Source organism: Polypterus senegalus, chromosome 1, assembly GCF_016835505.1.
Source record: "Polypterus senegalus isolate Bchr_013 chromosome 1, ASM1683550v1, whole genome shotgun sequence".
Classification (NCBI taxonomy): domain Eukaryota; kingdom Metazoa; phylum Chordata; class Cladistia; order Polypteriformes; family Polypteridae; genus Polypterus; species Polypterus senegalus.
Window position 1 is genome coordinate 197,984,555 of NC_053154.1, and position 27,782 is coordinate 198,012,336.

Sequence of the window (27,782 nt, forward strand, 5' to 3'; positions counted from 1 at the left end):
GAGCTCTCAAGAGAGGTTCAGGCACATGTAAGAGACATCACATATTTTACAATTTAGTCAATTACGGTCTTTAAGACGTAATGTGGATTGTCCTTTATAAATGAAGTGAAGCAGCAATTGCAGTAATTTTGAAAATAACCACAGTGAGATTTAAGAAAAGGTGGGGAAAAAAGCAACCTTTAGACTTCATAAGTCTGCACAAATGAGATACGCTGCCATTTTACCAATTAGATAGTAACTGACTGGCTACACAGGGGTGTCGCTCTCCAGTCCTGGTGGGCCGAAGTGGCTACAGGATTTCATTCTAACCCTCTTCTTAATTAGTGAGCCCTTTTTGCTGCTGATTAACTTGTTTGGCCTTAGTTTTAATTGACGTGACTCAGACCCCTTATTTCTTTAACGAGCAGCCAAACAATAATGAGACACAAAACAAGCCACCACGTGACCAGCTCACCTGAACATAAAGAAAGGTGATGGTCTCAGTCATGGTGGTCTGCTCAGGTCACCAAAACATGTCGATTGTGGTTTTAGAAAAAACAGAAAATCAACAGTCTGCTGTGGATGAAGTCACAATATTCAGGTATGGCTTTAATTAACAGCAAGAATTGGCTGCTTATTAAGAAACTGCTTGGAGTGAAATTGGCTGGAGTTTGATCCAATTTAGCTGGTCATTTGGTGGCTCGTGTCACGTCTCATTTCTGTTTGGCTGACACTGAATGAAGAAATTAATCAAGAGCACTGAATCCTTAAAAACAAGGCTATTACAATGAAGAAAAAAGGAGTTAATTAGCAGTGAAAAAGGTTAGAATGAAAACCTGAGGCCCGCCAGGCCTGGAGTTGGACACCCCTGGGCAAAGGGTAACAAGTAGTGAGAAATCCAAGGCTTGGCATTTAGGGAATGTCTTAGGCCACTTAAAGGGCTGCCCATCAGCCTCTTCATTCTCTGCAGCCACATCAATCCGGGTATTTTCAGCCCAGATTGGCCACATTTCTGTTCCGTTGAAAGACATTTTTTGCTGTCAATTAGTTTTTTTTTCAGCAGGAATGGTCTGGATGTGTCATAAAACTGCAGCACTCATCTCTGTTACCTAATGATAAAATGATCACTTGCTGTATTTTAGAAAAGTCGTGGCTTTACATTTACAGGAGGTTTTTTTATTTTTTGGGGGGATGTGCTTAACAGAATATGAAAACAAAGGGCATAACATGAATATTTAAAAATGTGTAATGGAAAAAATGACCTTTACGATTATACTAAAAACAGCGTCAGCTCAGACTATCAGATACCTGAGAAATAACATTTAATGAATCAGCAGAGAAGGGTAGGTAGAACAGGCCAACATGTCAAGGTGCTCTGAGTTGGACATTGAGATGGGGATTGCAGTAAACTCAATCAGCGGATGCTGGCTACTGCTTTATGCACTTTCTTCCACAGTTATTATATCGATTCACTCTGTGTTTTTTAACATATTTTCGGATACTTGCATGCGCTCAAGCAGAGACACGTATGCCAGCATATTGGCAACTAAAGCTAAAGCATTTTTGTGAATGCTGTTCAGTAACCATTCTACATATCAGATCGACAAGTCCCAGTATCAAGTTAAGATTTCTGGGCCTTAAGAGAAATACAGACTACAACAACAAAACCACTTTATTCAGTGAACCTGACATTTTCCTAACCTTTCTCCAACCTCTGTGCACTTACAAATGCCCTCAATCAACTCTATCCTTACCGAAACACCCCAAGTGAAAAATGAGAAGAGGCAACACACCTTGTGACAAGCACCAGTTAGAAAATTGGCTGCTCAACTTTAGCAGACCAAAGTCTAGTCGGTGGCTAGTCAAGGCATTGCCTGCCACCTGGATGACTAACAGCTTTGATGGCCATCTTCAGATGTGATATTTTGTGCTTGCCTAATGAGGATCTACCTGGAGGCCACAGCTAATGCCCTCTGTTAAATGCTGATCAAAGTAATTTCCTTCCAAAATGTTATTTACAGCCATGTGTCAGAGTTCACACCGGGGATCCTACCCTGAGGAGAGGGTGGCAAACTGCGGTAAGCTTTTGACTTCTCTAAAAGTGGAAAAAGTTTCCAACGTATTTGCAATTAGTTCCTTCACTGCCAGAGAGAAGTTTTCCATAGTCCAGAAGGCCCTGCCCCAAGACTTGGAGATCTTCAATTCCCATTATGCTCCTTGGTCTCCTTCTGTATCAGAAGACTAACTCTCCCAGTGGTGCTGGCAGCACTTTTGATCACCTCCATCCATCTGTTGGAAGATGAAACAAAGGGTGACTTGGTTACACTAATAAACATTTGGAGGAAGACCCCCACCCATTCATGCCATTCTAAAAATTTCAATTAACTGCACACAATAAAATAAAATGTTATTACCTATAAATATCAAAATGTCCACATAAATAGAGTAGGAAAGGTATGTCTGGTGTCCACCGCTGAACTGATTCAGATTTAATACTCGTCCTTCGTGTAATATGTTTTGAAATGGTTACCAATGCACAGCCCGACATCTCAACTGGAACAGTAGAAGCGTGTTTCTCGGCTCACTTTTCTTATAATAATATTTTTTCTGAGAGGGTAGAATGCCAGTGTCTGATCTGCACAATCAATGCACCCCTTGTGTTATTGTAGGCTATCACAGTGCAAGGTTTAGTGACATCCACGTTTTTCCCTCTGACACAAGTGACAGTTGCTGCATTGTGACTAGTGCTCAGGGGGCTATTATATTTCTACTTGTTTGCAATCATTTTGCATTTCTACCAGGCACACCGACTTACACCACGGTGAACCTGCAAGAGACTGAATTCACCAGGCATATCATGGTGGTTCACTCTTACAGTACAGTATGCATCATTATGTTTCATTATCCTTGTCAACATCTGATGACCAGTTCCCACTGTCATCACTAACACTTCATTTAACTAATGGTTCAGTTTCAGTCATTTCTAATTTGTGTAATATTTGTGTTTTGATTGAAAAGGTTGGCCCCACTCATGAATATGATGAGTTGCCATACAGTAGTAGAGGAGGAGGTTAGGAGCATTCACTGATACAGTGTGTTGCTACACACACCACATGACAAACCACCTCAGGATCCCAGATTAGGACTCGAGTGCAGCCATGCACCACACTGGACAGTGAAAGGTTTTTTTTTACAGTGGCTGGAGTGCCAATTCTGCCACCGACCTCTAAGTTTTCCTTGCAGGTTGGAGGGCCTACCTGCAGGACTGGATGTAGATTAATGTCATGCCCAGGACGCAGCAATTGCAGGTTATGGGTCTTGCTCAAGGGCCCAACATAGTAGGGTAGTAGAACACAGAAAAATTCATGATTTTTAAAATTTAATTTTTTGTTATGAGGTTATTTCATCTACAAGATGGCAGCAGAATACCATTATAAGCTTTATTCAGGCTTAACTCTCTGTATCTCATCAAAACTGCTTGAGAAAGACTTGGGATTAACCATTGTTATAGAGTTCTCAGCCCGAAAAGTCCTCATGGGTTAACACCAAAGAGGTTAGTGTGGCGTTTGGCTTCAGCATACTGCAAAGAACTGGTGCACAAAGGCTTTGACAAAACTGCTGGGGTTTTGCTTCTTTGATATCCCTTTTTCTTTTTTCATTTGACAGACATGTCAAGTTCACAAACGTCTACAGCACCTTCAATGATTGCCTAAATCTTCTGAGGTGGTGATGTATTTAAAAACATTAATACTGAAAGTAGAAAAGAAAAAGTGGCTACAGTGCATGTGGAATGGTTTACAGCATCATGTTAGTCTGAAAATGCAGGGCAACAGGTTCTCCATCTCTGGACACTCTGACTAGGAGTGGGTTATATAAACCTGATGAAATTCTTCTTGCAAGCTGGATTTCAAAAAAATTGTTGTACAAGTATGATAAATGTGGAAACAAGTCTCAAGTTTAAAACAAATCCCGTCACAATCTGTAGTTGTAAAATGTGATTTTATGATGATGCATTAGTGTCATAAAGGGAATTGCTGCATGTCTCTACAAGCATGGGAACCATTTATAAAAAGTGATCCTTCCTCTTTAAGGATATCATGTGCAGTTCAACCGGATTGGTGTGTTGATGCTACTTTTCAGGCAACTATGACTCTGCACAGAATTAGAAATGTCTGATAATGTATGCCGTCCATGGGAGGAGGGCAAGGAGTAAAACTGAGACTTGACCTGTTTGAATACAAAATCCACTTGAGTAGCAGAGTATTAACAAAGCACTTTGACATAATTAAACAGATTATTATTTGGTTACAAAAATGCCTCAGTTTGTAAAATTTACATATAGAGCCATTAGGGTTAGGATTAGGTTTAGGGTTAGGAGTACTGTGGATCAGAATTTTGAATTCCACTGTGCTCTGGATTTTTTTGGCCATACTGCCCTCTCGTACTGTTCTTCCCACTTTGCAGAAAACATCTTTCAAAAAAGCAGCTTTAGCTAGTAAGTGCATGGAAAGTAATTCTTCTATGCCCACTATGCTGAACAGTGTTTCTTCTTCTCAGACAAGTGACCAATCTGTGAATGACATATTGTAATGAGTAGGATCCAATCAGAGAAGGTCCATGAAATAAGCACAAACCAATCAAAGTGTGATTAGAGAATCGTTTTTGTAAAATTCTGTTTTTGCATATCCACACCACAATGTTGACACTACACTTCAGAAATATCCAGCTCTGGAGAATAGGGTCAAAAATAATGGGTAGTGTTGGCAAAAATGTTTGCGTTTTTAAATGAAAACTTAGTAATGTGGATGGAGCCTAAAGCGCTGAATGCCATATTTGCCATGTGCATTGTATGGAAAGCAATCAAAGACACTAAAAAGTGTTTTTAACTTTTATGTTTTTGGCGTATCGTCTTCAACATGCAATATGCAAAACAGAGGTGTAAGAAGGAACCAGCTGTCTAATAGAGCTTGTAATAAGAGGAGCAACACTCTGCGGCAAAAGTGCTTCAGATACATCTAACGAAATGAACAATCAACAGTGATAAATCAAAGTTTTTTAGTGTAAGCTGTGCTTTATTTTATTGGTGGGATTATTTAGCCAATGTGACACATTGAGGGGACCTGAGCTGATGACTTCATGCCAGCACAGTGAATGAGAAGCACAAATGGTTTTGTTTAATAGACATTTTGCAGATGAGAAAGACAGAAATTTCTAGGTAAGGTTTCTCTCATTAATTATGGCTCTGGACAGTGGTGACGTGACACATGTCGATCAGCCCACGCAAGTAAGAATTTCAATGTACGTATGTGACAATAATGTCCCTATAAACCTATAAAAAAAAAAAAAATTCTTAAATTGGAAAAGTCCTCCAATGAGTTTAAGTTATAAGTTAATTTTGATCATTATCACAAGACAGAATTGCTCCTTAATGCACAAGAATGAAACACAGTTTATACGCTCACAAATCATAGAAAATAAATATATAAAAAAAAAAAAAATTATATGTATATGCGTAACTAGAATGCTGACCTGAGCACCTAGTGTATTGTCTGTATAGAGGCCTTACTTTGTACTCTACAAGTACAAACGCTAGAAATGTGATCAAGTAAAGATTTTCGTTTTTCTGAGCAGAGAATTCTTTCAAGTCTAATGTTACCTTTCAAACGTATATTCGCTCTCAGCTCTGAAGAAGTAAACATGAGATTTGAACTGCAGCTTGAAGACATACTCCTTATGAATGCTGTCCGTCTCTGTTGGAGTGCTCACTGTGTAACCAAGTAATGGGAGACTTGCCAAAGGAAAGTCATCCTGTAAAAACAAAGCATTGGATAACTGAATTACAAATGAAAGAAAGTAGTTTTTAACTGAATGCTATATCTGGAAAGTTTACTGTAAAATAGTGGCAGACAGCTTTCAGAATATTGTAACTGGTAACTACAAATACCGGAAGAACCTTTTTGATTGACATTTGCAATCACTTGCTGTGTTAAGGAAGTTGAATAAGATCCAGAAAGATATCTGCATCTGATGAACAATACGCAAAGGTCAATGAAGGAACAGAAAGAAATCCAGGGAAGAGGTTGCTCAAGATCAGGCACAAAAATGCAACCATGTAAAGAAATCATAAAAGAAATTGCCTTGAAGAGCATGTGGCAGCTAAGAAACTATCCTGGTGGCATACAAAGCAACGCACGGAACAGAGTAGAGTCTATCCAGTGTGGAGTGACAACCAGCAGTAGAAAGGCCCACTGAGCAATGAGTTGATATTAAAAACCTTTAGTTCATAAAGACGCCTGTGCATCACAAGAAGAGTTGGTGAAAAGTACATTGATGCCTGACTGCAGTCTACTGTAAAGCACAATGGAGTCTCTGTGATGGCCTGCGAGTACATTTAGCCAAAAGGGCAGGGGATTTGTTAGAAACTGATAGAAGGGTGGCTGCTGCAGCAGGACTATGATTTCAAACATCCTGTGAATGCAATTAAGCACAGCAGAGTGGAAGCCTGCATTTTGAATACTAACAGGATTAGACTGGCCTTTTCAGAATCCTACATGCTGTCAGCTGCCGTTGGCTACTCACAACAAATGTGGATATTTGCTTATATTTCTGAATAGCCATGTGTGATGCAAATTTTAAAACTGTGCGTCAGATGTGAGCAAAACGCAATAAAAACATGTTTTCCTTTTACTCTCTGACACAACAGTAGTCACATTTTAGTCAATGCTGGATGTTCCCTCTCTTCAATGGGAAAGTCACTCACTTAATTGATTTCTTTAGCTATTCATTAATCTGTTGAAGAGGCAAGAAAGGCTGCAGCTGACTGGATGCAGGAGTCTGAGAAGGCCAGTCTAAGGTTTTAGGGAATTCTCCAAAGCGAGTGGATGGAAAAGGCATGCAATACAACATGTGCAAGAAACTTAAGTTCAAAATCAAATGGTGTTATCAGCAAGTACATTCTATGCAGGAAGGCAAATACCAGTCAGGTACAGTTGAAGCATACAATGGTGTGAAAAACTATTTGCCCCCTTCCTGATTTCTTATTCTTTTTCATGTTTGTCACTCAAAATGTTTCTGATCATCAAACATATTTAACCATTAGTCAAATATAACACAAGTAAACACAAAATTCAGTTTTTAAATGATCGTTTTTATTATTTAGGGAGAAAAAAAATCCAAACCTACATGGCCCTGTGTGAAAAAGTAATAACTGGTTGGGCCACCCTTAGCAGCAATAACTGCAATCAAGCATTTGCGATAACTTGCAATGAGTCTTTTACAGCGTTTTGGAGGAATTTTGGCCCACTCATCTTTGCAGAATTGTTGTAATTCAGCTTTATTTGAGGGTTTTCTAGCATGAACCACCTTTTTAAGGTCATGCCATAGCATCTCAATTGGATTCAGGTCAGGACTTTGACTAGGCCACTCCAAAGTCTTCATTTTGTTTTTCTTCAGCCATTCAGAGGTGGATTTGCTGGTGTGTTTTGGGTCATTGTCCTGTTGCAGCACCCAAGATCGCTTCAGCTTGAGTTGTCGAACAGATGGCCGGACATTCTCCTTCAGGATTTTTTGGTAGACAGTAGAATTCATGGTTCCATCTGTCACAGCAAGCCTTCCAGGTCCTGAAGCAGCAAAACAACCCCAGACCATCACACTACCACCACCATATTTTACTGTTGGTATGATGTTCTTTTTCTGAAATGCTGTGTTCCTTTAACGCCAGATGTAACGGGACATTTGCCTTCCAAAAAGTTCAACTTTTGTCTCATCAGTCCACAAGGTATTTTCCCAAAAGTCTTGGCAATCATTGAGATGTTTCTTAGCAAAATTGAGACGAGCCCTAATGTTCTTTTTGCTTAACAGTGGTTTGCGTCTTGGAAATCTGCCATGCAGACCATTTTTGCCCAGTCTCTTTCTTATGGTGGAGTCGTGAACACTGACCTTAATTGAGGCAAGTGAGGCCTGCAGTTCTTTAGACGTTGTCCTGGGGTCTTTTGTGACCTCTCGGATGAGTCGTCTCTGCACTCTTGGGGTAATTTTGGTCGGCCGGCCACTCCTGGGAAGGTTCACCACTGTTCCATGTTTTTGCCATTTGTGGATAATGGCTCTCACTGTGGTTCGCTGGAGTCCCAAAGCTTTAGAAATGGCTTTATAACCTTTACCAGACTGATAGATCTCAATTACTTCCGTTCTCATTTGTTCCTGAATTTCTTTGGATCTTGGCATAATGTCTAGCTTTTGAGGTGCTTTTGGTCTACTTCTCTGTGTCAGGCAGCTCCTATTTAAGTGATTTCTTGATTGAAACAGGTGTGGCAGTAATCAGGCCTGGGGGTGGCTACGGAAATTGAACTCAGGTGTGATACACCACAGTTAGGTTATTTTTAACAAGGGGGCAATTACTTTTTCACACAGGGCCATGTAGGTTTGGATTTTTTTCTCCCTAAATAATAAAAACAATCATTTAAAAACTGCATTTTGTGTTTACTTGTGTTATATTTCACTAATGGTTAAATGTGTTTGATGATCAGAAACATTTTGTGTGACAAACATGCAAAAGAATAAGAAATCAGGAAGGGGGCAAATAGTTTTTCACACCACTGTATGTGGGTACAAATGAGTTCAAGATGCACATTAGTCCGTTTCTTCTTCTTTAATTGTTGTCTTCTATCAGATTGGCATGTGGCTACATTTCTCTCTTTGCTCTGCCAGCTATTTCATGCGACTACAGTTGACCATGTTGCACCATTCAGTGATGTCACCAATCCAGCTTCTTCTTGCTTGGGTCCTGCCCCTTCTCCCATTTAATTTTATTTCTAGTAAATTTCTATAGGTTTAATTTCTTTAGGTATTCATAACTCAGTTATAATAAGAATTATTCGACTACCTGCTCAATATTTAAACCATACAGGGGATTTGTATTAAGGATTAGGATTATTGCAACAGATGTAAGATCCCAGTTCAAAGTGATCACTTATGGTGGTGTATATGTATACATGAAAAGCTCCCATCAGATTTACAGGTATATCTTAGGCCAAGTTCAAGCTTTGTTATGTGAATGCTGGTTATAATTAAATTCTTACTTGAGTGTCTCCCACAGACTAGTGAAAGTTGGGTAAAAGTAACAGACAGAAAGATTAATGTATGTGTCTAAGATTTATGGAACTTGGTAAGGTACCCCAACTTCCCCCCTAGCACAGAGGCTGAGGGGCTCTGCATTTTCATAGCACACAGCTGACGTGGAAAGGCTGGTTGCACATCTTTAAATACAGTTACTTGTTTAAGGCAATTCTGTACTATTTTAAATTATGTACAAACTCTCAAGTGGCTATTCTGATGCTCAATTACTTATACTTGATATTAATAATAAACGTGTGGGTTTTGTTTAGTCTGCGGCTCTTGAAAGATCAGTAAAATAATTCATCACCGCTTATTCGTGGGCCACAGTTCAGCTGTTGTTTTACTGTTGTAGGTACAGCCTGGATGCAATTCTTTAAAAAAGGGACTAAGACTGACCTTAGGGCTACAGCTTCAGCATAACTGAAGCTGTGTGGGACTATTTGGAGATGGAAAAGAGCAAAAAGGAGCCAAATAAAAAACACCTTGTGGCAAATTCTGCAGTTTACTTCAAAGCTAGCTGAAAAATAAAATTATATAGCAGTGGACCAAAGTGAATAGGTATGGTTTTGTCTTCTGTAAGAGGAAATAATCTTGATCCAGACTACTTCCTGGTTCACTTTGGTATAAGTAAACAAAGCCTTAGGACTCCAGCCAAGTATGTAAGAAACGTATTAAACAAAGATGTTTAAAGAACAGATCATGCAAAATGTTAATGCAGAGATGTAACCAGGGATATGTTTATAATTCTTTGTAAACATGAATATATAAATATGAATATACAAGAGCATTGTTAGCACATAACTGACAATTTACATATCTTAGACAAGCACATGTTCTTAAATTGAAAAGAAGGAGATGAACTAAACCTGGATAATGGGATATTTTCATGGTGCTTGGACTCAAAGCCAGAGGCTGCATTCTGTAGAAGCTCCAGTATACTTTAAAGCAGGTAGACTAAATCAGTATGTTGTACGGTAATCTTAAGGCTCCCTTTTAAGGACAAGTTCAACATAGCTGCATCCTCTAGCACAATATGTGTTTATTTAAGATATTTGATAAGACCATGAAGGACTAAGAGTTCAAGATACTAAAGTGTTACAAAAAGATTTGCGACAAGGATTCTCAGAGGGGCCACACAAATTACCGACGTGTTTAAAAAAACAAACAAAAAAAAACAAAAAACAAAATAATGTTACATAGTGATTTGTGCTCATATAAATGACTTTAAAAATAAGTTTAAGGTTGGCCTAAGCCTTGTTTAGTCCTATATAGTACAGTACTTCCTGCTTTTGTATGTGCTATGGCTATGCAACCCTAATGGAAGTCCTCTTTATATACAGCATGTGGTCATACTGAAGTGTTTATTTCTATTTATGAAAATCAAACATATACTTTATTAGCAATTATATTTGACAATACTGTATGTATGTAAAATAACAGTAAATAACACGTAAATCAACTGAATTAAAATGGAAAGCAACAAAAATACATGAACTTTGTTTGCCACCTCATGCACTTTAGTATTGTATGTTCCATCATGCAACAGCACAATGGTTCTCAGCAAACCAGCAAATCTACAATTTAATGGAACAGTCAAGATAACAGTCTAGTCCCACGGATGTTGTGGCAGGACCTCTTTACATAAAGGAATTTCCATAGATGTTACTAAACTAAATCAGTGTTGTAAGGAAGAATGGACCAAAATTCCAAAAGTATGATATAAATGACAAAGTAAAAAATGGTTTTGTATTGTTTATATCCAGAGGTTAGGATGATCTAACTTTAGGACTGTGTGAAGACTAGACAGTTGTAGATATCCCCCAAAATATGAAGCCACAGAACGTAAATGTAAAGCAATGGAGGGTGCAGATATTTTTTTTTTTCAAATGGCTTTTTAAATAATGCCACTGGATGCCCTAATTCTGTGTGTTTTTAAACAATTTATGCTGCTTCTGAAAACTTAAGGATGCATCCTACGTAAACACTCTGGTCTACTTAAAATGGAAAATCATTTTGTACGGCAGTTTACATCATGGTCATACACTTTAAAAACTCAATGAAGCATTAAAAACATTCAAAGTGTTCACAGGATAGACTTACTTGATGTGTTTTATAGAAAAAAAGACAAAAATTGGTGAACACAACCCAAAGTTTCTGCCAGCCATTGCTATTTTTGAACTTTCTCAGCAGGTATCCAGAGAGTTGGTTCTGTAAATGTGAGAAAACAAAATATTAGACAAAAAAGTACACTACAGATGATTCTTCAGTTACCATCATCATCTCAGGGCAGAAACAGAAGACAAGAACTTCAGTTCTGCCAAACTACCCAATGCACACCTAGAGGTGAAAAAGAGCTGCAGTGTTTAAATTGCTGCTTCAAAATTTTGTTTTCAGTTTTCCAACAATTTTATCTATATTAACACCTAATAATGGCTGTTTTCTCTCAGTTGTCTTATATAGCATAATTGGAAGGATATATATCTCTATACAGTATAAAGACAAGAAGTGACCTTGATGGGAGTCCAATAATAATTATTACGATACAGCATTTATTTATGTTCTAGTATTAATTTCATTAATTATTATATTGTATAATATGCTGCTTTCATATTATGTTCGCATAATAATACTATTAGTAGATTTGTACTTTCTGTTAAATAAAATGGAGTTATATATCAAGGTGCTAGATTCCTTTAAATAATAGTATACCAAACTATAGCTTTACTTATGACCAGCTTATTGCTGCCTTTATAAATGTTGGTTTGTTTTAGCTTCAAACTTTTCTAATGGTCAATAATTAATCAACTTATCCATTTCTGACATCATGCTTTGCCCTTGGTAAACTTGTTGTTAATCAGTTTGAGCACACAGACACCAGAGATGGGACTGCTTTTCAATGCAGAATACAGTGCATCCGGAAAGTATTCACAGTGCATCACTTTTTCCACATTTTGTTATGTTACAGCCTTATTCCAAAATGGATTAAATTCATTTTTTTCCTCAGAATTCTACACACAACACCCCATAATGACAACGTGAAAAAAGTTTACTTGAGGATTTAGCAAATTTATTAAAAATAAAAAAACTGAGAAATCACATGTACATAAGTATTCATAGCCTTTGCTCAATACTTTGTCGCTGCACCTTTGGCAGCAATTACAGCCTTAAGTCTTTTTGAATATGATGCCACAAGCTTGGCACACCTATCCATGGCCAGTTTCACCCATTCCTTTTTGCAGCACCTCTCAAGCTCCATCAGGTTGTCTGTGCACAGCCATTTTAAGATCTCTCCAGAGATGTTCAATCGGATTCAAGTCTGGGCTCTGGCTGGGCCACTCAAGAACATTCACAGAGTTGTCCTGAAGCCATTCCTTTGATATCTTGGCTGTGTGCTTAGGGTTGTTGTCCTGCTGAAAGATGAACCGTCGCCCCAGTCTGAGGTCAAAAGCTCTCGGAGCAGGTTTTTATCCAGGATGTCTCAGTACATTGCTGCAGTCATCTTTCCCTTTATCCTGACTAGTCTCCCAGTTCCTGCCGCTGAAAAACATCCCCACAGCATGATGCTGCCACCACCATGCTTCACTGTAGGGATGGTATTGGCCTGGTGATGAGCGGTGCCTGGTTTCCTCCAAACGTGACGCCTGGCATTCACACCAAAGAGTTCAATCTTTGTCTCATCAGACCAGAGAATTTTGTTTCTCATGGTCTGAGAGTCCTTCAGGTGCCTTTTGGCAAACTCCAGGCGGGCTGCCATGTGCCTTTTACTAAGGAGTGGCTTCCGCCTGGCCACTCTACTATACAGGCCTGATTGGTGGATTGCTGCAGAGATGGCTTTCCTTCTGAAAGGTTCTCCTCTCTCCACAGAGGACCTCTGGAGCTCTGACAGAATGACCATCAGGTTCTTGGGCACCTCCCTGACTAAGGCCCTTCTACCCCGATTGCTCAGTTTAGGTGGCCGGCCAGCTCTAGGAAGAGTCCTGGTGGTTTCGAACTTCTTTCACTTACGGATGATGGTGGCCACTGTGCTCATTGGGACCTTCAAAGCAGCAGAAATTTTTCTGTAAACTTCCCCAGAGTTGTGCCTCGAGACAATCCTGTCTCGGAGGTCTACAGACAATTCCTTTGACTTCATGCTTGGTTTGTGCTCTGCCATGAACTGTCAACTGTGGGACCTTATATAGACAGGTGTGTACCTTTTCAAATCATGTCCAATCAACTGAATTTACCACAGGTGGACAACAATTAAGCTGCAGAAACATCTCAAGGATGATCAGGGGAAACAGGATGCACCTGAGCTCAATTTTGAGCTTCATGGCAAAGGCTGTGAATACTTATGTACATGTGCTTTCTCAATGTTTTTATTTTTAATAAATTTGCAAAAACCTCAAGTAAACTTTTTTCACATTGTCATTATGGGGTGTTGTGTGTAGAATTCTGAGGAAAAAAATTAATCCATTGTGTTAAAGGCTGTAACATAACATGTGGAAAAAGTGATGCGCTGTGAATACTTTCCGGATGCACTGTACATCACAAATCTGCCTGTGTAATTATAGGATTACTCAATAGTTTAATATTTATTGCTCTGTATTGTTACACTACTGGACTGTTCATTGTACCTGTAATATTCTGTGAGGTGGACACATATACAAGAGCTTACTGGCTTTTAAAGACTTGTAGCTGTGTCTAAAAGAGTCTTTTACCTGTAACTAAAGAGGCTGAAGCTGCGCCACAGTCACAACATGACAATAACTGTTGAATTACTGATGGATGAACACAACACAAAGCAGCAGATGACAAGAGATATTACAGCAAGAAATATGACCAGCTCTCTCAAAGAACACAAAGACATGAAGAAATAAACAGGCATGTTAACAATTACATAGATGAGGGCACAACAAATTAAAATAGCCGACCAGAAAGCAGACACCGACTCGCTGAGGAAGTGCTTTCAGTGCTGCTCCACAGATGTCATGCATACAGATGTTAGTTGCAGTGCATTAAAGTTGAAGACAGCAGGGAATGAGTGGCTTGGCACCAACTCATTTGACATAAAGGGGATGAGAAGCAGCTGTCACTGGGCTGATCTTCACTTCATGCCAAAGGTGTTTATGTGGAACGGCATAAGAGGCCCAGCAGGCACCAGTATGGAAATTCAACTAAATAGCCTGGAGTTCATGGTTCTTACTCCAGCACAGTAGGGTTTATTCCATTCTGTCCTTAAGGAATGGCCCTGTGACTTCGCAAATTTTATTACTTCATGAAATGATTGACTGCTAAATGCTTGTGTCTCTCTTTCTGGAAACTGCTTACAAACAAATACAAAATGTAGCAAAACTCTGGATTCTATGAGTCACTGGGACAGTTATTATTTGTCCCTGTTAGGTTTAAATTTTGAAAAAAGAAATAAAAGGGCCATAATCTTAACAAGTTTGGAAATTAATGTAAAGACAGATTGATGAAGATAATGTAGTCTGCTGGTTATTAAAATTTGTGAACACAGTAGTCAATGCTAGAAAAGTTCTTGTTGATTATTTTGGAAACCAGGATGCACCTCTATAAAGTCTCTTTTTTACAAAGGAGCACCTGCAACTCCTGCTCCTGAAATGTGCCCTACCAGATCATTCTTGGTCAGTAATTCCACATTAGATCACTAGATGTCAGAAATGGAAATAATGAAGACACAAGGAATTTCTAGCAGAAGGCTTTTACAAATGGGGTTTACTTCAGGGGTGCCCAGCTCCAGTCCTGGAAGGCTGTAGTGGCCATGGATTTTCCTCCTGTCACCTCCTAAATCAGCAACCAATATCTGCTATTAATTGACTTCTTTTACCCATCATTTTAACTAAATTTTTTTTTTTTTAAGATTCAGTCCTTTGAATTGCTTCAAAACCTATACATACCACAATGTCACAACAAGGCATTTGTTGTGCCAAAAACACAGCATAAGTCACCTCTGGGTGGGCTCCATTTCAATGCATAATCTACTCATTCACATGGGGCTCCAGGTTATGGGAATAAAAAAAAAAAAAAAAGAGAACAAGTAGTGTCTACACAACTACTAGACTACAATTTAAACCCAGGATCCAGGAGCTGTGAGACAACAGTACTATCCACTGTGCTATCATGCCACCACAGGAAATAATACAACTTCTATCTGGTTTTAACAGATCATTTAGATGATATTTAAATAGTGAACACCACTGTTCATGAACAGTGCTGTAGTGGAGAGGGTTGAGTGTTTTAAATACCTAAGAATCAACATCAGAAGTGACTTAACATGGACCACACAGACACTGTAGTCTTCTGGTGAGAATGACAAGGCAGCTCTTTTACCAACTCAGACAACCAATGAAATTTAGTGTCAAAGAGAGTCCTTCTATCTTGTAGTCATTGAAAAGCATACAGGAAGGATGCATCATTGCATGGGATGGAAATGGCTCTGAAAAGGGCCACAAAGAATAATGAAGGACTTCTCTCACCCTTTCTAGATTCTAGATGTTGTCTCAAATCAAGAGCAGAGAGACTGAAAATGGGCTTAATTTTCCTGGCAATAAAAACAACTAATGGCCATCTTGTGTGGCATTCCTCAAAATTGTTTTTAACTATTATTTAACAATTATTATACCTCTATCCACACCTTTTTAATATTTTATATCTATTTTAATGTAACCGAACAGTACATACTGCACGTTGAGCCACATTTCTATGCATGCCTTTGGGTGTGTACATGTGACCAATAACTTAAATCTTGAAGTGATGAGACCTGAAGCTCAAGTTACCTCATATTACCGCGAAGTACAAATAATGCTACTAAAAATGAACCAAAACAAACAAAATCTTGTAAGAAGTTGAAACTGTAGTGCTCCTTTGGCCAGGCATCTGTGTAAAATGCCCCACTGGACCCTGCAATACTTAATCCATCCATCCATCCATTTTCCAACCCGCTGAATCCAAACACAGGGTCACGGGGGGTCTGCTGGAGCCAATCCAAGCCAACACAGGGCACAAGGCAGGAACCAATCCTGGGCAGGGTGCCAGCCCACCACAGGACACACACAAACACATCCACACACCAAGCACACACTAGGGCCAATTTAGAATCGCCAATCCACCTAACTGGCATGTCTTTGGACTGTGGGAGGAAACCGGAGCGCCCGGAGGAAACCCACGCAGACACGGGGAGAACATGCAAGCTCCACGCAGGGAGGACCTGGGAAGCGAACACAATACTTAATCCCATAAACCAAATCAAAAAGTTGCATTTACAATCCAGCCTCATTCACTTTGCTACTTACAAAGTCTAGTCACTTTGCACCCATGCTTTTGTGTGCACCCATTTTCCCTGCACTTTATTTCACTTATATTTTCTTATTACCTTGCCACTTTTGTTACTAATAAACAACTTGCTAACATATTTGATTTGTGCATCAGTTGAGCTGTAATATACAAAACATCACAGTGGAATGAGTTAGAAAATCATATTTCCAGGAGACATTCTATATCTCATTAGTAAGAAACTAGAAAAGCTGACCATCTACAGACTCAAAACCTAAGATGCGGAGTCATGTTTCAGTTCCTAGCACTGCTCACGTCGATAATCTTGGGAATGATTTGTCTTGTTTCGTTTTTAAACAATTCTGTCATGTCCAGCCTTTGCTGGTCCTTAAATATAGTTTTGCATGCCTGACAGAGATCTACAAGGACACAGGGCCATATCACAAGCATCAAGCCATTAAGGATGGACAGAAGGTGTGACAAAAAAGTGGAAGACGGGGGAGGTGGTGATGTAACAGATGCAGATCAAGCTGTACCTGGTTCATGCGCAGATAATTGGCCAGAGAGAGGCTTTGGTTACGATACCAGCACACGTGAGTGATTGTGTTGGGTCTTTGGCCCTGACTCAGAAGGTACCGAGGGGGAAGTTCTGGCGAGGCGGCAGGAGAGTAGAACACTGAGATGTCCAAAAATCAGAGACAGACAGAGAGACAGAGAGTGAGGAAGGAGGAGAGAAGCCATAAGACAAATGGTTAGCATAAGGTTAGTCTTCCACAGAGCACAGAAAGACAAAACAAGCCCAAAGCTTTTGGCAATCCAAAGTGAATACAAATAAATTCTGGGCAACTGAAAAACAAATATTCTGTAGTGATGTCTTTAATACTTGGATTTTGGGCTCATTTTAGGTTATGGGTAGGTAAAGTTTCTCTTTCTGTTATAAAACATCCTTGAGGAATACATCATGTGACCTGGAATGCCAGAGAGAAAACACCAAAGACAGACAATAAGCGTGAACATGGTCAAATATCAAAAATCGAACAGGTGGTATGTGGAGCTTGATGCTAATTCACAAAATGTTGCAAAGCCCAACTTAAAATATTTTGAGCCCAAATTAAATGTCTGCTTCTGAAAAGCATTTTTTTGTGTATCAGTAAACAACAATATAACCGGGGATACTTCAGAAGCTAACAGTCAGAGTTCTGGACAATCCATCAAGTGGTACTACTACTAAGAAGAAACATTTTGGTTTAATATACTGTGAAGGTTAAAGGACATGAGCAAGTAGGCGAGGAAGAAAAAAAGGAAAAAAAGAATAGAGTTAGCGGTAGGAACTCTGGAGGAACCAACTAAAATGACTGTCATGACATTCATCAGCAAACCTGTGAAAAGTAAAGAGTGGACATTAGTGAATAATGAAGGCAGAGCAGGAAGGAATTTGGGGGTTGAGATTGGTTAGGGAGGCAAAGGTAGTGGTTAGTAGAAAGATTTCCTTGCTGTACAACTAAAGAACTGACTAAAAAAAAAAAAGTCAGGGTCACACAGACACACCACCATGCTTCTCTTCTGCATATTCATTCATGTATTTTAATTTGCAGCTACAACTTATCAGAATGCCAGATTTGTTTCAAAACTGTTAAAATAGAGAAATGTAAACCCTGGTAATCACTCAGCCATTAATATACTAGCTTTAAACTGTTATGACTACAGCATAGAGCACTAATGAAATGAAGGAATCATGGAAGAGTGATCCATCTTGCTGTCCATGAACAAAGAAAATAAAGCGAACACATGCAGCCTAACCAAAAATGTCATGGCCTTGGTTTGCATAAAGCACTATTCTGTATATATGTGAATAATTTCAGCCCAAATTGAAACATACATCAGACAGCCTTGGTGTCACAATCACTCCTAAACCATTATCAGCTATGTTTGGTATACTGCCAGATGGGCTTAAAGTGGAGAAGGTCAAACTGACTGCAACTGTCTTACCACCCTTTAAATCAGTGGGTAACCAATGTAATATATTGTTTGAAATTGGAAAAAAAAATATTTTCACTTAGAGGATCTGACTTTTTTAAAAAATATGACAGGATCTAATCCATAACATTTTAGAATAAGCTTCTAAAGGTGCCGGTCATAAAATTAAAATATCATGACAAAGTTGATTTATTTCAGTAATTCCATTCAAAAAGTGAAAGTTGTATATTAGATTCATTCATTACACACAGACTGATATATTTCAAATGTTTATTTCTTTTAAATTTGATGATTATAACTGACAACTAATGAAAGTCCCAAATTTAGTATCTCGGAAAATTAGAATATTGTGAAAAGGTTCAATATTGAAGACACCTGGTGCCACAATCAGCTAATTAACTCAAAACACCTGCAAAAGCCTTTAAATGGTCTCTCAGTCTAGTTCTGTAGGCTACACAATCATGGGGAAGACTGCTGACTTGACAGTTGTCCAAAAGACGACCATTGATACCTTGCACAAGGAGGGCAAGACACAAAAGGTCATTGCTAAAGAGGCTGGCTTTTCACAGAGCTCTGTGTCCAAGCACATTCATAGAGAGGCGAAGGGAAGGACAAGATGTGGTAGAAAAAGTGTACAAGCAATAGGGATAACCGCACCCTGGAGAGGATTGTGAAACAAAACCCATTCAAAACTGTGGGGGAGATTCACAAAGAGTGGACTGCAGCTGGAGTCAGTGCTTCAAGAACAACCACACACAGATGTATGCAAGACATGGGTTTCAGCTGTCACATTCCTTGTGTCAAGCCACTCTTGAACAAGAGACAGCGTCAGAAGCGTCTGCCTGGGCTAAAGACAAAACTGCTGCTGAGTGGTCCAAAGTTATGTTCTCTGATGAAAGTAAATTTTTACATTTCCTTTAGAAATCAAGGTCCCAGAGTCTGGAGGAAGAGAGCAGAGGCACAGAATCCACATTGCTTGAGGTCCAGTGTAAAGTTTCCACAGTCAGTGATGGTTTGGGGTGCCATGTCATCTGCTGGTGTTGGTCCATTGTGTTTTCTGAGGTCCAAGGTCAACGCAGCTGTCTACCAGGAAGTTTTAGAGCACTTCATGCTTCCTGCTACTGACAAACTTTATGGGGATGCAGGTTTAATTTTCCAACAGGACCTGGCACCTGTACAAAGTGCCAAAGCTACCAGTACCTGGTTTAAGGACCATGGTATCCTTGTTCTTGATTGGCCAGCAAACTCGCCTGACCTTAACCCCATAGAAAATCTATGGGGTATTGTGAAGAGGAAGATGCAATACGCCAGACCCAACAATTCAGAAGAGCTGAAGGCCACTATCAGAGCAACATGGGCTCTCATAACACCTGAGCAGTGCCACAGACTGATCGACTCCATGCCACGCCGCATTGCTGCAGTAATCCAGGCCAAAGGAGCCCCAACTAAATATTGAGTGCTGTACATGTTCATACTTTTCATGTTCATACCTTTCAGTTAGCCAACATTTCTAAAAATCCTTTTTGCATTTGTCTTAATTGATATTCTAATTTTTGAGATACTGAATTTGAGACTTTCATTAGTTGTCAGTTATAATCATCAAAATTAAAAGAAATAAACATTTGAAATACATCAGTCTGTGTGTAATGAATGGACCTAATATACAAGTTTCACTTTTTGAATGAAATTACTAAAATAAATCAACTTTGTCATGATATTCTAATTTTATGACCGGCACCTGTATATCAAGACAAGGATACTCATCCTTCCTTGTTGCTTTTGCTCTGGTTGTTGGCTCTCCTTTCTTTCACTTGTGTGGGGGTTGAATTTATGTTTGTTAAGTTTGACTTGACTATATGGAATGTCTATATGTTTCTAATTAAAATCAATACAAAAAATTTAAACATACATCACATAACTCAAATGCGCAGCAAATTTAAAGGGCACAGTAAATAATCTGCTACTCGCCATTGTAGGGAGGCAGGAGGCAATGCTAGACAAGGTAACAAGTCTACTGCAGCGTGCACACAGTTAGACTCAACAATCAACCTACTAGATATGCTTGTCATGAGCCAAATAACCAGCGAAAAAGCCTAGGCAGACATTTGTGAGGTCTCAACAGAGAAAGCCAACATGCCAGAGTTTTAAGTCTCCTGGTAGTGTTAGCCACTTTGCAAACCACCACATCATCAGTCATTGTGGAGTAGGTGATTCCCTTAAAACCTACAGTGAGTTGTAAATGGAGACTGAAGAAGCAAGAGCCTTGCTATTGTCCTACCCACTACACAATACTTGTCAGCCAGCCAGGAAACCTAAACTTAAAACGTGGACGTCGTAAGTATGAGTATTGGTATGTGCATGTGCAGGCTTGACAATGAAATGGCACTCTCTCCAGGCCTGTCCTGTCTTACACCTAATGTTAGCAGGATTGGCTCTGTCCCATGAGAGTCCTGAATTGGATTAACTCTCTCAGGGTTGATGTCGACTTTTGTCAAAAGGGGGAGTTGATGTTGGTAATCGACTGTAAACTGTGACAAAACCAAACGTTATGTTCAAGTTGGACTCTTGTTGCTAGAAGGAAAGTTAGATTCATTGGTTTGACTAAGATTTCTTGCACTCGTGTGAGTAGCAAAGCGCAAACAAAGGAAAAAATGGCACTGACATCTGGTGAGAGGTCAAAGCGAATGCATAAAGCAAAACACTCCGTGGACAACATTTTGCTTATTATCTATGAACTAGACGATGACTTGTCGGAATCAGATTTTGATACAAGTGATTGAAAACAAATGTGAGGTTCCAGCTTCAGCTGATTGGTTCCCAGCTAATCGCTGTACTGACAATGTTCGCCAGGGAGGACTGCCACTTAACAATGATAAGAGGTAGAAACCAGATTGCAATGCACAATGACTTTGTCCCAGCCACGCAAAGACAGCCTGGCAGCAAGCCTGATGCATATTCTTGGCAAACTGGCAGCCACAGCATGCAGCAACATATGTTTTATATTGATTTCTGTGTGAAATCATTGCTTTTCAGAAACAGTCTTTTGTAAAAAAAGAGTCAGCCCTCAAAGAGGTAAGCAGCTTTGACAATCATCTCTGTTATGTTAAATTTACATTTATGGTCTGCTAATAGGGGCACTAAATTGGGCCAATGTGACTAAATGTAGGTGCTCAAGAGTGTGCCCTGTGATGGACAAATACCCAAACCAAGGTTGGGATCCAGAATATAGAGGATGGCTGCCAGAATATGTATGAGCCTCTGGTGACTAGAAATGCAGGGAGCAAAATAGATAGATATTTACAAGGAGGGAAAAGATGACCTCCAAAAAAAAAAGACTGCTGTAAATAAAACAGAGCTGGCTATGAAAAGTCTGCTGCTTGGTTTCATGTTGAGGAAGAAGAAAAAAAAAAAAAACACTTTTCTTTATGATCTGCTAGGTGGGCAGGGCTGAAAAACAATGCATACTCGGATACCTCAGTTACAGGTACAAAAAAAGAACCATACTGCCATTATTTGCTAGTTATTTCACAGGGGTCTTGGAGGCAACAGTATGTAAAAGTTAGATGCAGATGGGCAGACGGGAGCCTATTGAGGAAAAAGAAATGGTACAGGGCTAAGGTACCTCGACGGCCAGGCTGTGATCAGACATGGACACGCTGGTGTTGCGGTGCCAGCACACGTGCATGGTGGTGTTTGCACGGTGATGAGTTTGCTTGTCCAGTGAACTCCGTGAGGAGTGGGTGTCATCTTCAGACTCTTGCTCCAGGGAAACCTCATCGGATGATCCTGTAGGGAGGGACAAGGGGAAACAGGAGGGTGGAGGAGGAGGAGGAGTAAAGGGAAGGAACAAACCTCACTAAATTAGCAAGGATAAGTAGCATCAATACCTTGTATAAACAGCAGAAATTCAGAAAATTCAATTGAAATTCAAAAATGGAAGCTCTTCTAGTATCCCACCGTCAAATGCTAAAGATTTATAGACAATATTTGTTCCTATGTACAGCTGCAGAGTTTATTAAAAAAAAGGCACTGCATAGGGATTTACTGATATTTACAGATACATGTATGTGCACTGCAGAGCTTAAACATTAGCATGAAAATCTCAGTAAATCTTTTGAGATTTTTTTTTTTTAAGTTTCTCTCATAAGGTGTTATTTGTATAAAGCTAACCAACTGTAAGGAAAAGACATTATGCAACAGTGTACAATATTATCAATTATGATAATTTTGGAATCTTGCAGTTTTCATTTACCAAACCTTCACCACATACAGGAGGTTTAACTCACAACAATTTTATTCCATTGCTACTGTTAAGGTTAATTATTAAGTGAGAACATTTTCAAGTGTGCAAAGCCAGTCAACCACATTAGTTTACAATAGAAAGAAAGTCTACCTTGTACAAACAAACATGGGAGAATGTTAAAAAAAATTAGTAAATCTTATGAATGTTTTATATGTTGATAAGAATTACTTACGAACACATTGAAATCACTTCATTTTTTTTGTTCATTGCCTTCTGACTCACCAGTACAACAAAACCCCATATATGATATACTGTTCAACACCTCTTGATGTCTAGTTATGAAAGATGTTGAGCATTTTGGAGTTCCCTCGTATTCCTCCCTATCGCAGACCTGAAAATCATTCCTTTAAAGGCCATTTTTGGACAAACCTTTGTGCAGAGTAATCCAATAGGTGCCTTCAGCAAAATGAACAGAAGGACTTAATGTCTTGCACATGACATCAACTGACCCCAGGGATTCATCCCCAAAGTTATGAGGGGTCAAAAATGACTCCTTTTCACAAAATTTGAAAAAATGGGGATTGGTAATATAGGCATGTGGAGTGTCATTTTATGCTACTCTGAGGCTGTTGATCATGAATATCATATTTTTGATAGGTGATTATATACTGGTGGCTCTAACCCTTTAAGAGCTACTTCTGGGAGTTTAAAAATGACAAATTTTAAACATCAAGGGGCATCATTTTAGACTATTTCAAGGTCAATGATGATGAATGTTATTTATGATCATTTATACAAGGTTTATAGCCCTCTATCAGAGGGTGACTATGACGATGTATATTACATTGTGGTATATTTAGACTTGAAACATTTAAATTGAAGAACACATTTTAATATTTCAGATATTTGACTCAACAGTTCTTGTTTATTATGTACTTCTGCCTCATGAAGTGAATCATTACAAATGTGGGTGGGTTACACTAATCCAAACTTTTTCTTATCATTTACACCATATTGCTCAGTATTGAAATTCATGAATGGAATTTAAGAAATTCAGGGCTCAGGCGCCAGAGAAATTATTAACTAGTAATTATGATTTGGTGAGCTGTTCAAATTGTTTTTTTAAATTGCCTTAACAAATGTCCTACCTGTCATGAATGTCTTTTCCTTCTCCTTTTTAGCTCCCAAAAAAAAAATACTGCTTTGAAATTCACAAAAAATATGCTTTCTGAGGGCTCAGAAAAGCATGGAAATATCTAGAAATGACAGTCACATGAGATGAGAGCTTGAGCCTTGGAATAAAGGCCTGACAACGAACTTTGCACTTTTTAAAGATAAACCATTTTCTTTATATTACGTACTCTGCCATGACACATTCCTGCAGGGTAAATCACACACTCGAGTACATCAGTGGAAATTAAGGGGATGTGCATTTAAGACTATAGCCAAGCAGCATTTATTTAAAACACAAAGAGTTGTGGGACTGGAACAAACTACCGAGGCATGTAGTTGAATCAGAAACCTAGACAACCTTGAAGTAGTATCTGGATGAGATATTAGGACAGCTTAGCTATTAGCTAAACAAACTGGCTTAATGAACTGAACGGTCTCCTCTCATTTGTCAAATTTCTTATGTTCTAATCAGTACAGACTCTCTCAGGATCTTGGGACCACCATGCATGAGGTGATCAAGCTCAATACAATACAGATTTATTTATTTTAGCCACACTTATCAAACTCATTTCAAACTGCTCTGGATAAAGAAATGTGATAAAATGTATATTTCTTCCTGATCACATTTTTGCCAACGAAAGGACACTTGAAGCCCCTCTTATATTATATTAAATATTGAGGAACAAATCATGGAGGATCATTATATTTTTGAGTATGTTTTGGAGACTCAAGTGTCATTACCTCCCAGATGAAAAGTACACATACTGCCACATGATTGAAAATGAGACAAATTCTATTAATGATCATGTAGATGTCAAGGTCAGTAATTCTGAAATTATTTAGAGTAGTTAACTGGGGTAGGCATGCAGGAGTCAGACCTGAAAAGGAGAAAAAGGAAAGAGCAGCTTAAAGACTACTGCATGAGATGAAGACAGCAGGAAAAGAAAACAGCTTTCAAATTCTAAAAAAAATAAGCCTAACAAGAGGCTTAAAGGGACTAATTAAAAGGCAGAAACAAAAGAATGAACCAAATTAAAGGCAAAAATGATTTATTGTGCAGGCCACCCTGTACTTCTTTACAACAAAAATACAGAAACAGACAGCATGCGTCAAACAAAAGATTTAATTTTCCATATTTCTTAACATCTTTTCTGTGTTTTTGGGTGTTCATTTTATAATGGACGATGTTTCCTAAATGCATGTCTATGACATAGTATTCAGCCTCAATACTTTTTCCACATTTTGATGTCTGCATCCATGCATTGATATACGTATCCAACTCAATTCTGGGTCAAGGATCAAGCAGGTCATAGCCCATTCAAAGAGCATTAGGCATATGTAGGAAGTAACCCTGCACTTGCTAGTCGGCTAGTCTATCTACACATGCAGCTGAGCCAGAGCCATCACTAGATTAAGTAAGTTACACAAACTATTTAGAGAATACACTGTATTTCTACTATGATCTTCAAAGCTTTACACAGCATGTCATATACAGTAAGAAACAAAAACACTTAAAAAAAAATTTATAGAAAAAAGTAGGAATCAACAGATTAAAATGTAGTCATTCTGTATGCAAATGCAAACTTGAATTTGATCAGATAAAATATATCACACTGATTGATTCTACAAGTGTATAAAGTTACCGAGCATATACATTTGTAAATATATTTATTGTATGATCTTCTGGGCACCGACCCATCTGGCCACTGTTACAAAAGCGCCCTTCTCTTTTTATTTTCAATTGTTTTTTTATAAATATTGTTTTTAATGTTATTAAAGTTAAGATTTGGCCTCTGGCTTGTTACTATAATTTAATGTTCAAATTAAATTGAAGACATGCTGCTGTCAACACAGACCCAAGCATCGTCCTGTCTTAACTGTCTCTCAGACTAGCTGCGAACTGGAGTGTAAAGAAACTGACTGCTCCCTATGCCTTTAACATATGGGAATGTAAGAAGACTCTGAGGAATGTAAAGTGGGATGTATCACATATTTCCACATTCAGCTGGAAGCACTGCGACCCCTGCCACCTAAGGAACTGCATTACGCCCAATTGGAGGAGCTGCTCATCCAAAGACGGAATAGGCAAATGGGCAAAGATAAAAGTTACTGGCTTGTTTAAGGATGGGAAAAGATGTATGAATTACTGTATCACATAGTAAAGTTATGAGGAGTTCAGGTAATGTGACATTTTGGGTACTGTATACAACTTACTTAAACCTCTTATTTCAGAAGCTATTTTAATGCCGGACAGGTTTCAACAGACTAAATATAAAACTTAGGTGAGGGACTGGAGATTTATGTGAATAAGCAATGGTAAAAATAAAAAACTAAATGCGTGATCCTAGACACTGAAAAGCAGATGACGACATAACAAAAATCATTCACTCTGTTACCAATATCTTAATGATGAATCATTCTGGTGGTGAATTCAAACAAGGAAATAAACATCAACCAGAAGGTTCTATTCTGAACACTACAAGCTGGACTTGACCTGTTCAAATTTTAATGACTTTAATTATAAACCTGTGGTATAAGTGGGCGAATCTTACCACATCTTACTGCCACCTGCAACCCTGTTACTGATATTTTATATCTGTCTGTCCATCTGTCTATCTGTACAGTCATATGAAATGCCAATCGAGCTGCATGCTGCTGGGCAGTGAGCTCAGGGCCCATTAGAGGACATGGGGCCCTTGGGTCACCCTCATGAAGTCTTTCTGGTTGTTTGGTCAGAGACATTCACACCAGTGGCCTGCTGGAGGTCATTTTGTAGGGCTCTGGCAGTGCTCATCCTGTTCCTCCTTGCCCAAAGGAGCAGATACTGGTCCTGCTGATGGGTTATGGACCTTCTATGGCCCTCTCCAGCTCTCCTAGAATCTCCTCCATGCCCTTGAGACTGTGCAGGGAGACACAGCAAACCTTCTGGCAATGGCACGTATTGATGTGCCATCCTGGAGAAGTTGGACTACCTGTGCAACCTCTGTAGGGGTCCAGGTATCATGCTACCAGTAGTGACACTGACTGTAGCCAAATGCAAAACTAGTGAAAAAACAGTCAGAAAAGATGAGGAGGGAAAAATGTCAGTGGCCTCCACCTGTTAAACCATTCCTGTTTTGGGGGTCATCTCATTGTTGCCCCTCTAGTGCATCTGTTGTTAATTTCATTAACACCACAGCAGCTGAAACTGATTAACAACCCCCTCTGCTACTTAACTGACCAGATTAATATCCCATAAGTTTCATTGACTTTATGCTATACTCTGATTAAAAAGTGTTCCTGTAATTCTTTTGAGCAGTATATATATATATATAGTATATACTGTATATATAAATAAGTAAATATACACACACACATAGAGTATATACATAATACAAAGCTCACTCACTCACTCACCAACAAAAACAATATGTCCAGTTTACTGCAGAAATTTGGTAGAATGTTAGGTGTTCACTAAGTAAAGACATTTCAAGATAGCAAAAAAAAACAAAACATATAGCGCACAAAATCTAAATGGCCCAACATCTTAAAAATGCCTTGAAGTATTTAATTAAAATTTGGTGGTGTTATATTAAAAAGAAAACTCATAGACATGTTTTTTATTTGTTTATATTTATCTATAATAATGCTATAGTAAGTGGGCGGTTTTAAGGCAGCCCATCGTTTTTCCACTAAGCATTAGCTTAGCATGCCAGCTGAACGGCACCAGCACAACAGCACCATTCATCAATAGTGTAGATAGACGAATGAATAAGCAGAGGTTTGCTGACAAGGGAAAAGAAACAGGATGATATGTGACATGAAAAAACTGCATCATCAGATGCCTGCTTTTAACTATAAAGACTTACTATCCTTCACTAGATACTTACTGTTTGATCGGTCTTTGGGACAACTGTCCAAGCACAGCTCTGACTTTTCATGGGATTTTTTCACCATCTCAATGGCAATGTTCAGATCCTCAATCCATTTCCCCATTTCCACTTTTGAGCTATTGGATGCAAAAAAAAAAAAAAAACCAAGT

General features: G+C 38.9%; 1 protein-coding gene across 4 annotated transcripts in view; it reads right to left on the reverse strand.

Annotated features, from left to right (window-relative positions):
- Positions 1-775: 775 nt before the first annotated feature.
- farp2 (FERM, RhoGEF and pleckstrin domain protein 2) overlaps positions 776-27,782 on the reverse strand; it is a 219,354-nt gene continuing 192,347 nt past the window's right edge. For 2 of the 4 annotated variants that reach the window (XM_039766563.1, XM_039766557.1), the window contains exons 23-27: positions 27,631-27,749; positions 21,968-22,131; positions 11,194-11,301; positions 5,636-5,787; positions 776-2,268 (exon numbers count right to left, since the gene is read on the reverse strand). In XM_039766563.1, the coding sequence (XP_039622497.1) occupies positions 2,178-2,268; positions 5,636-5,787; positions 11,194-11,301; positions 21,968-22,131; positions 27,631-27,749 (634 nt within the window). In that variant the 3' untranslated portion in view covers positions 776-2,177. Of the gene's footprint in view, positions 2,269-5,635; positions 5,788-11,193; positions 11,302-16,671; positions 17,045-21,967; positions 22,132-27,630; positions 27,750-27,782 lie in introns of those variants that run through there. The other 2 variants (XM_039766580.1, XM_039766571.1) reach the window with 2 other exon arrangements.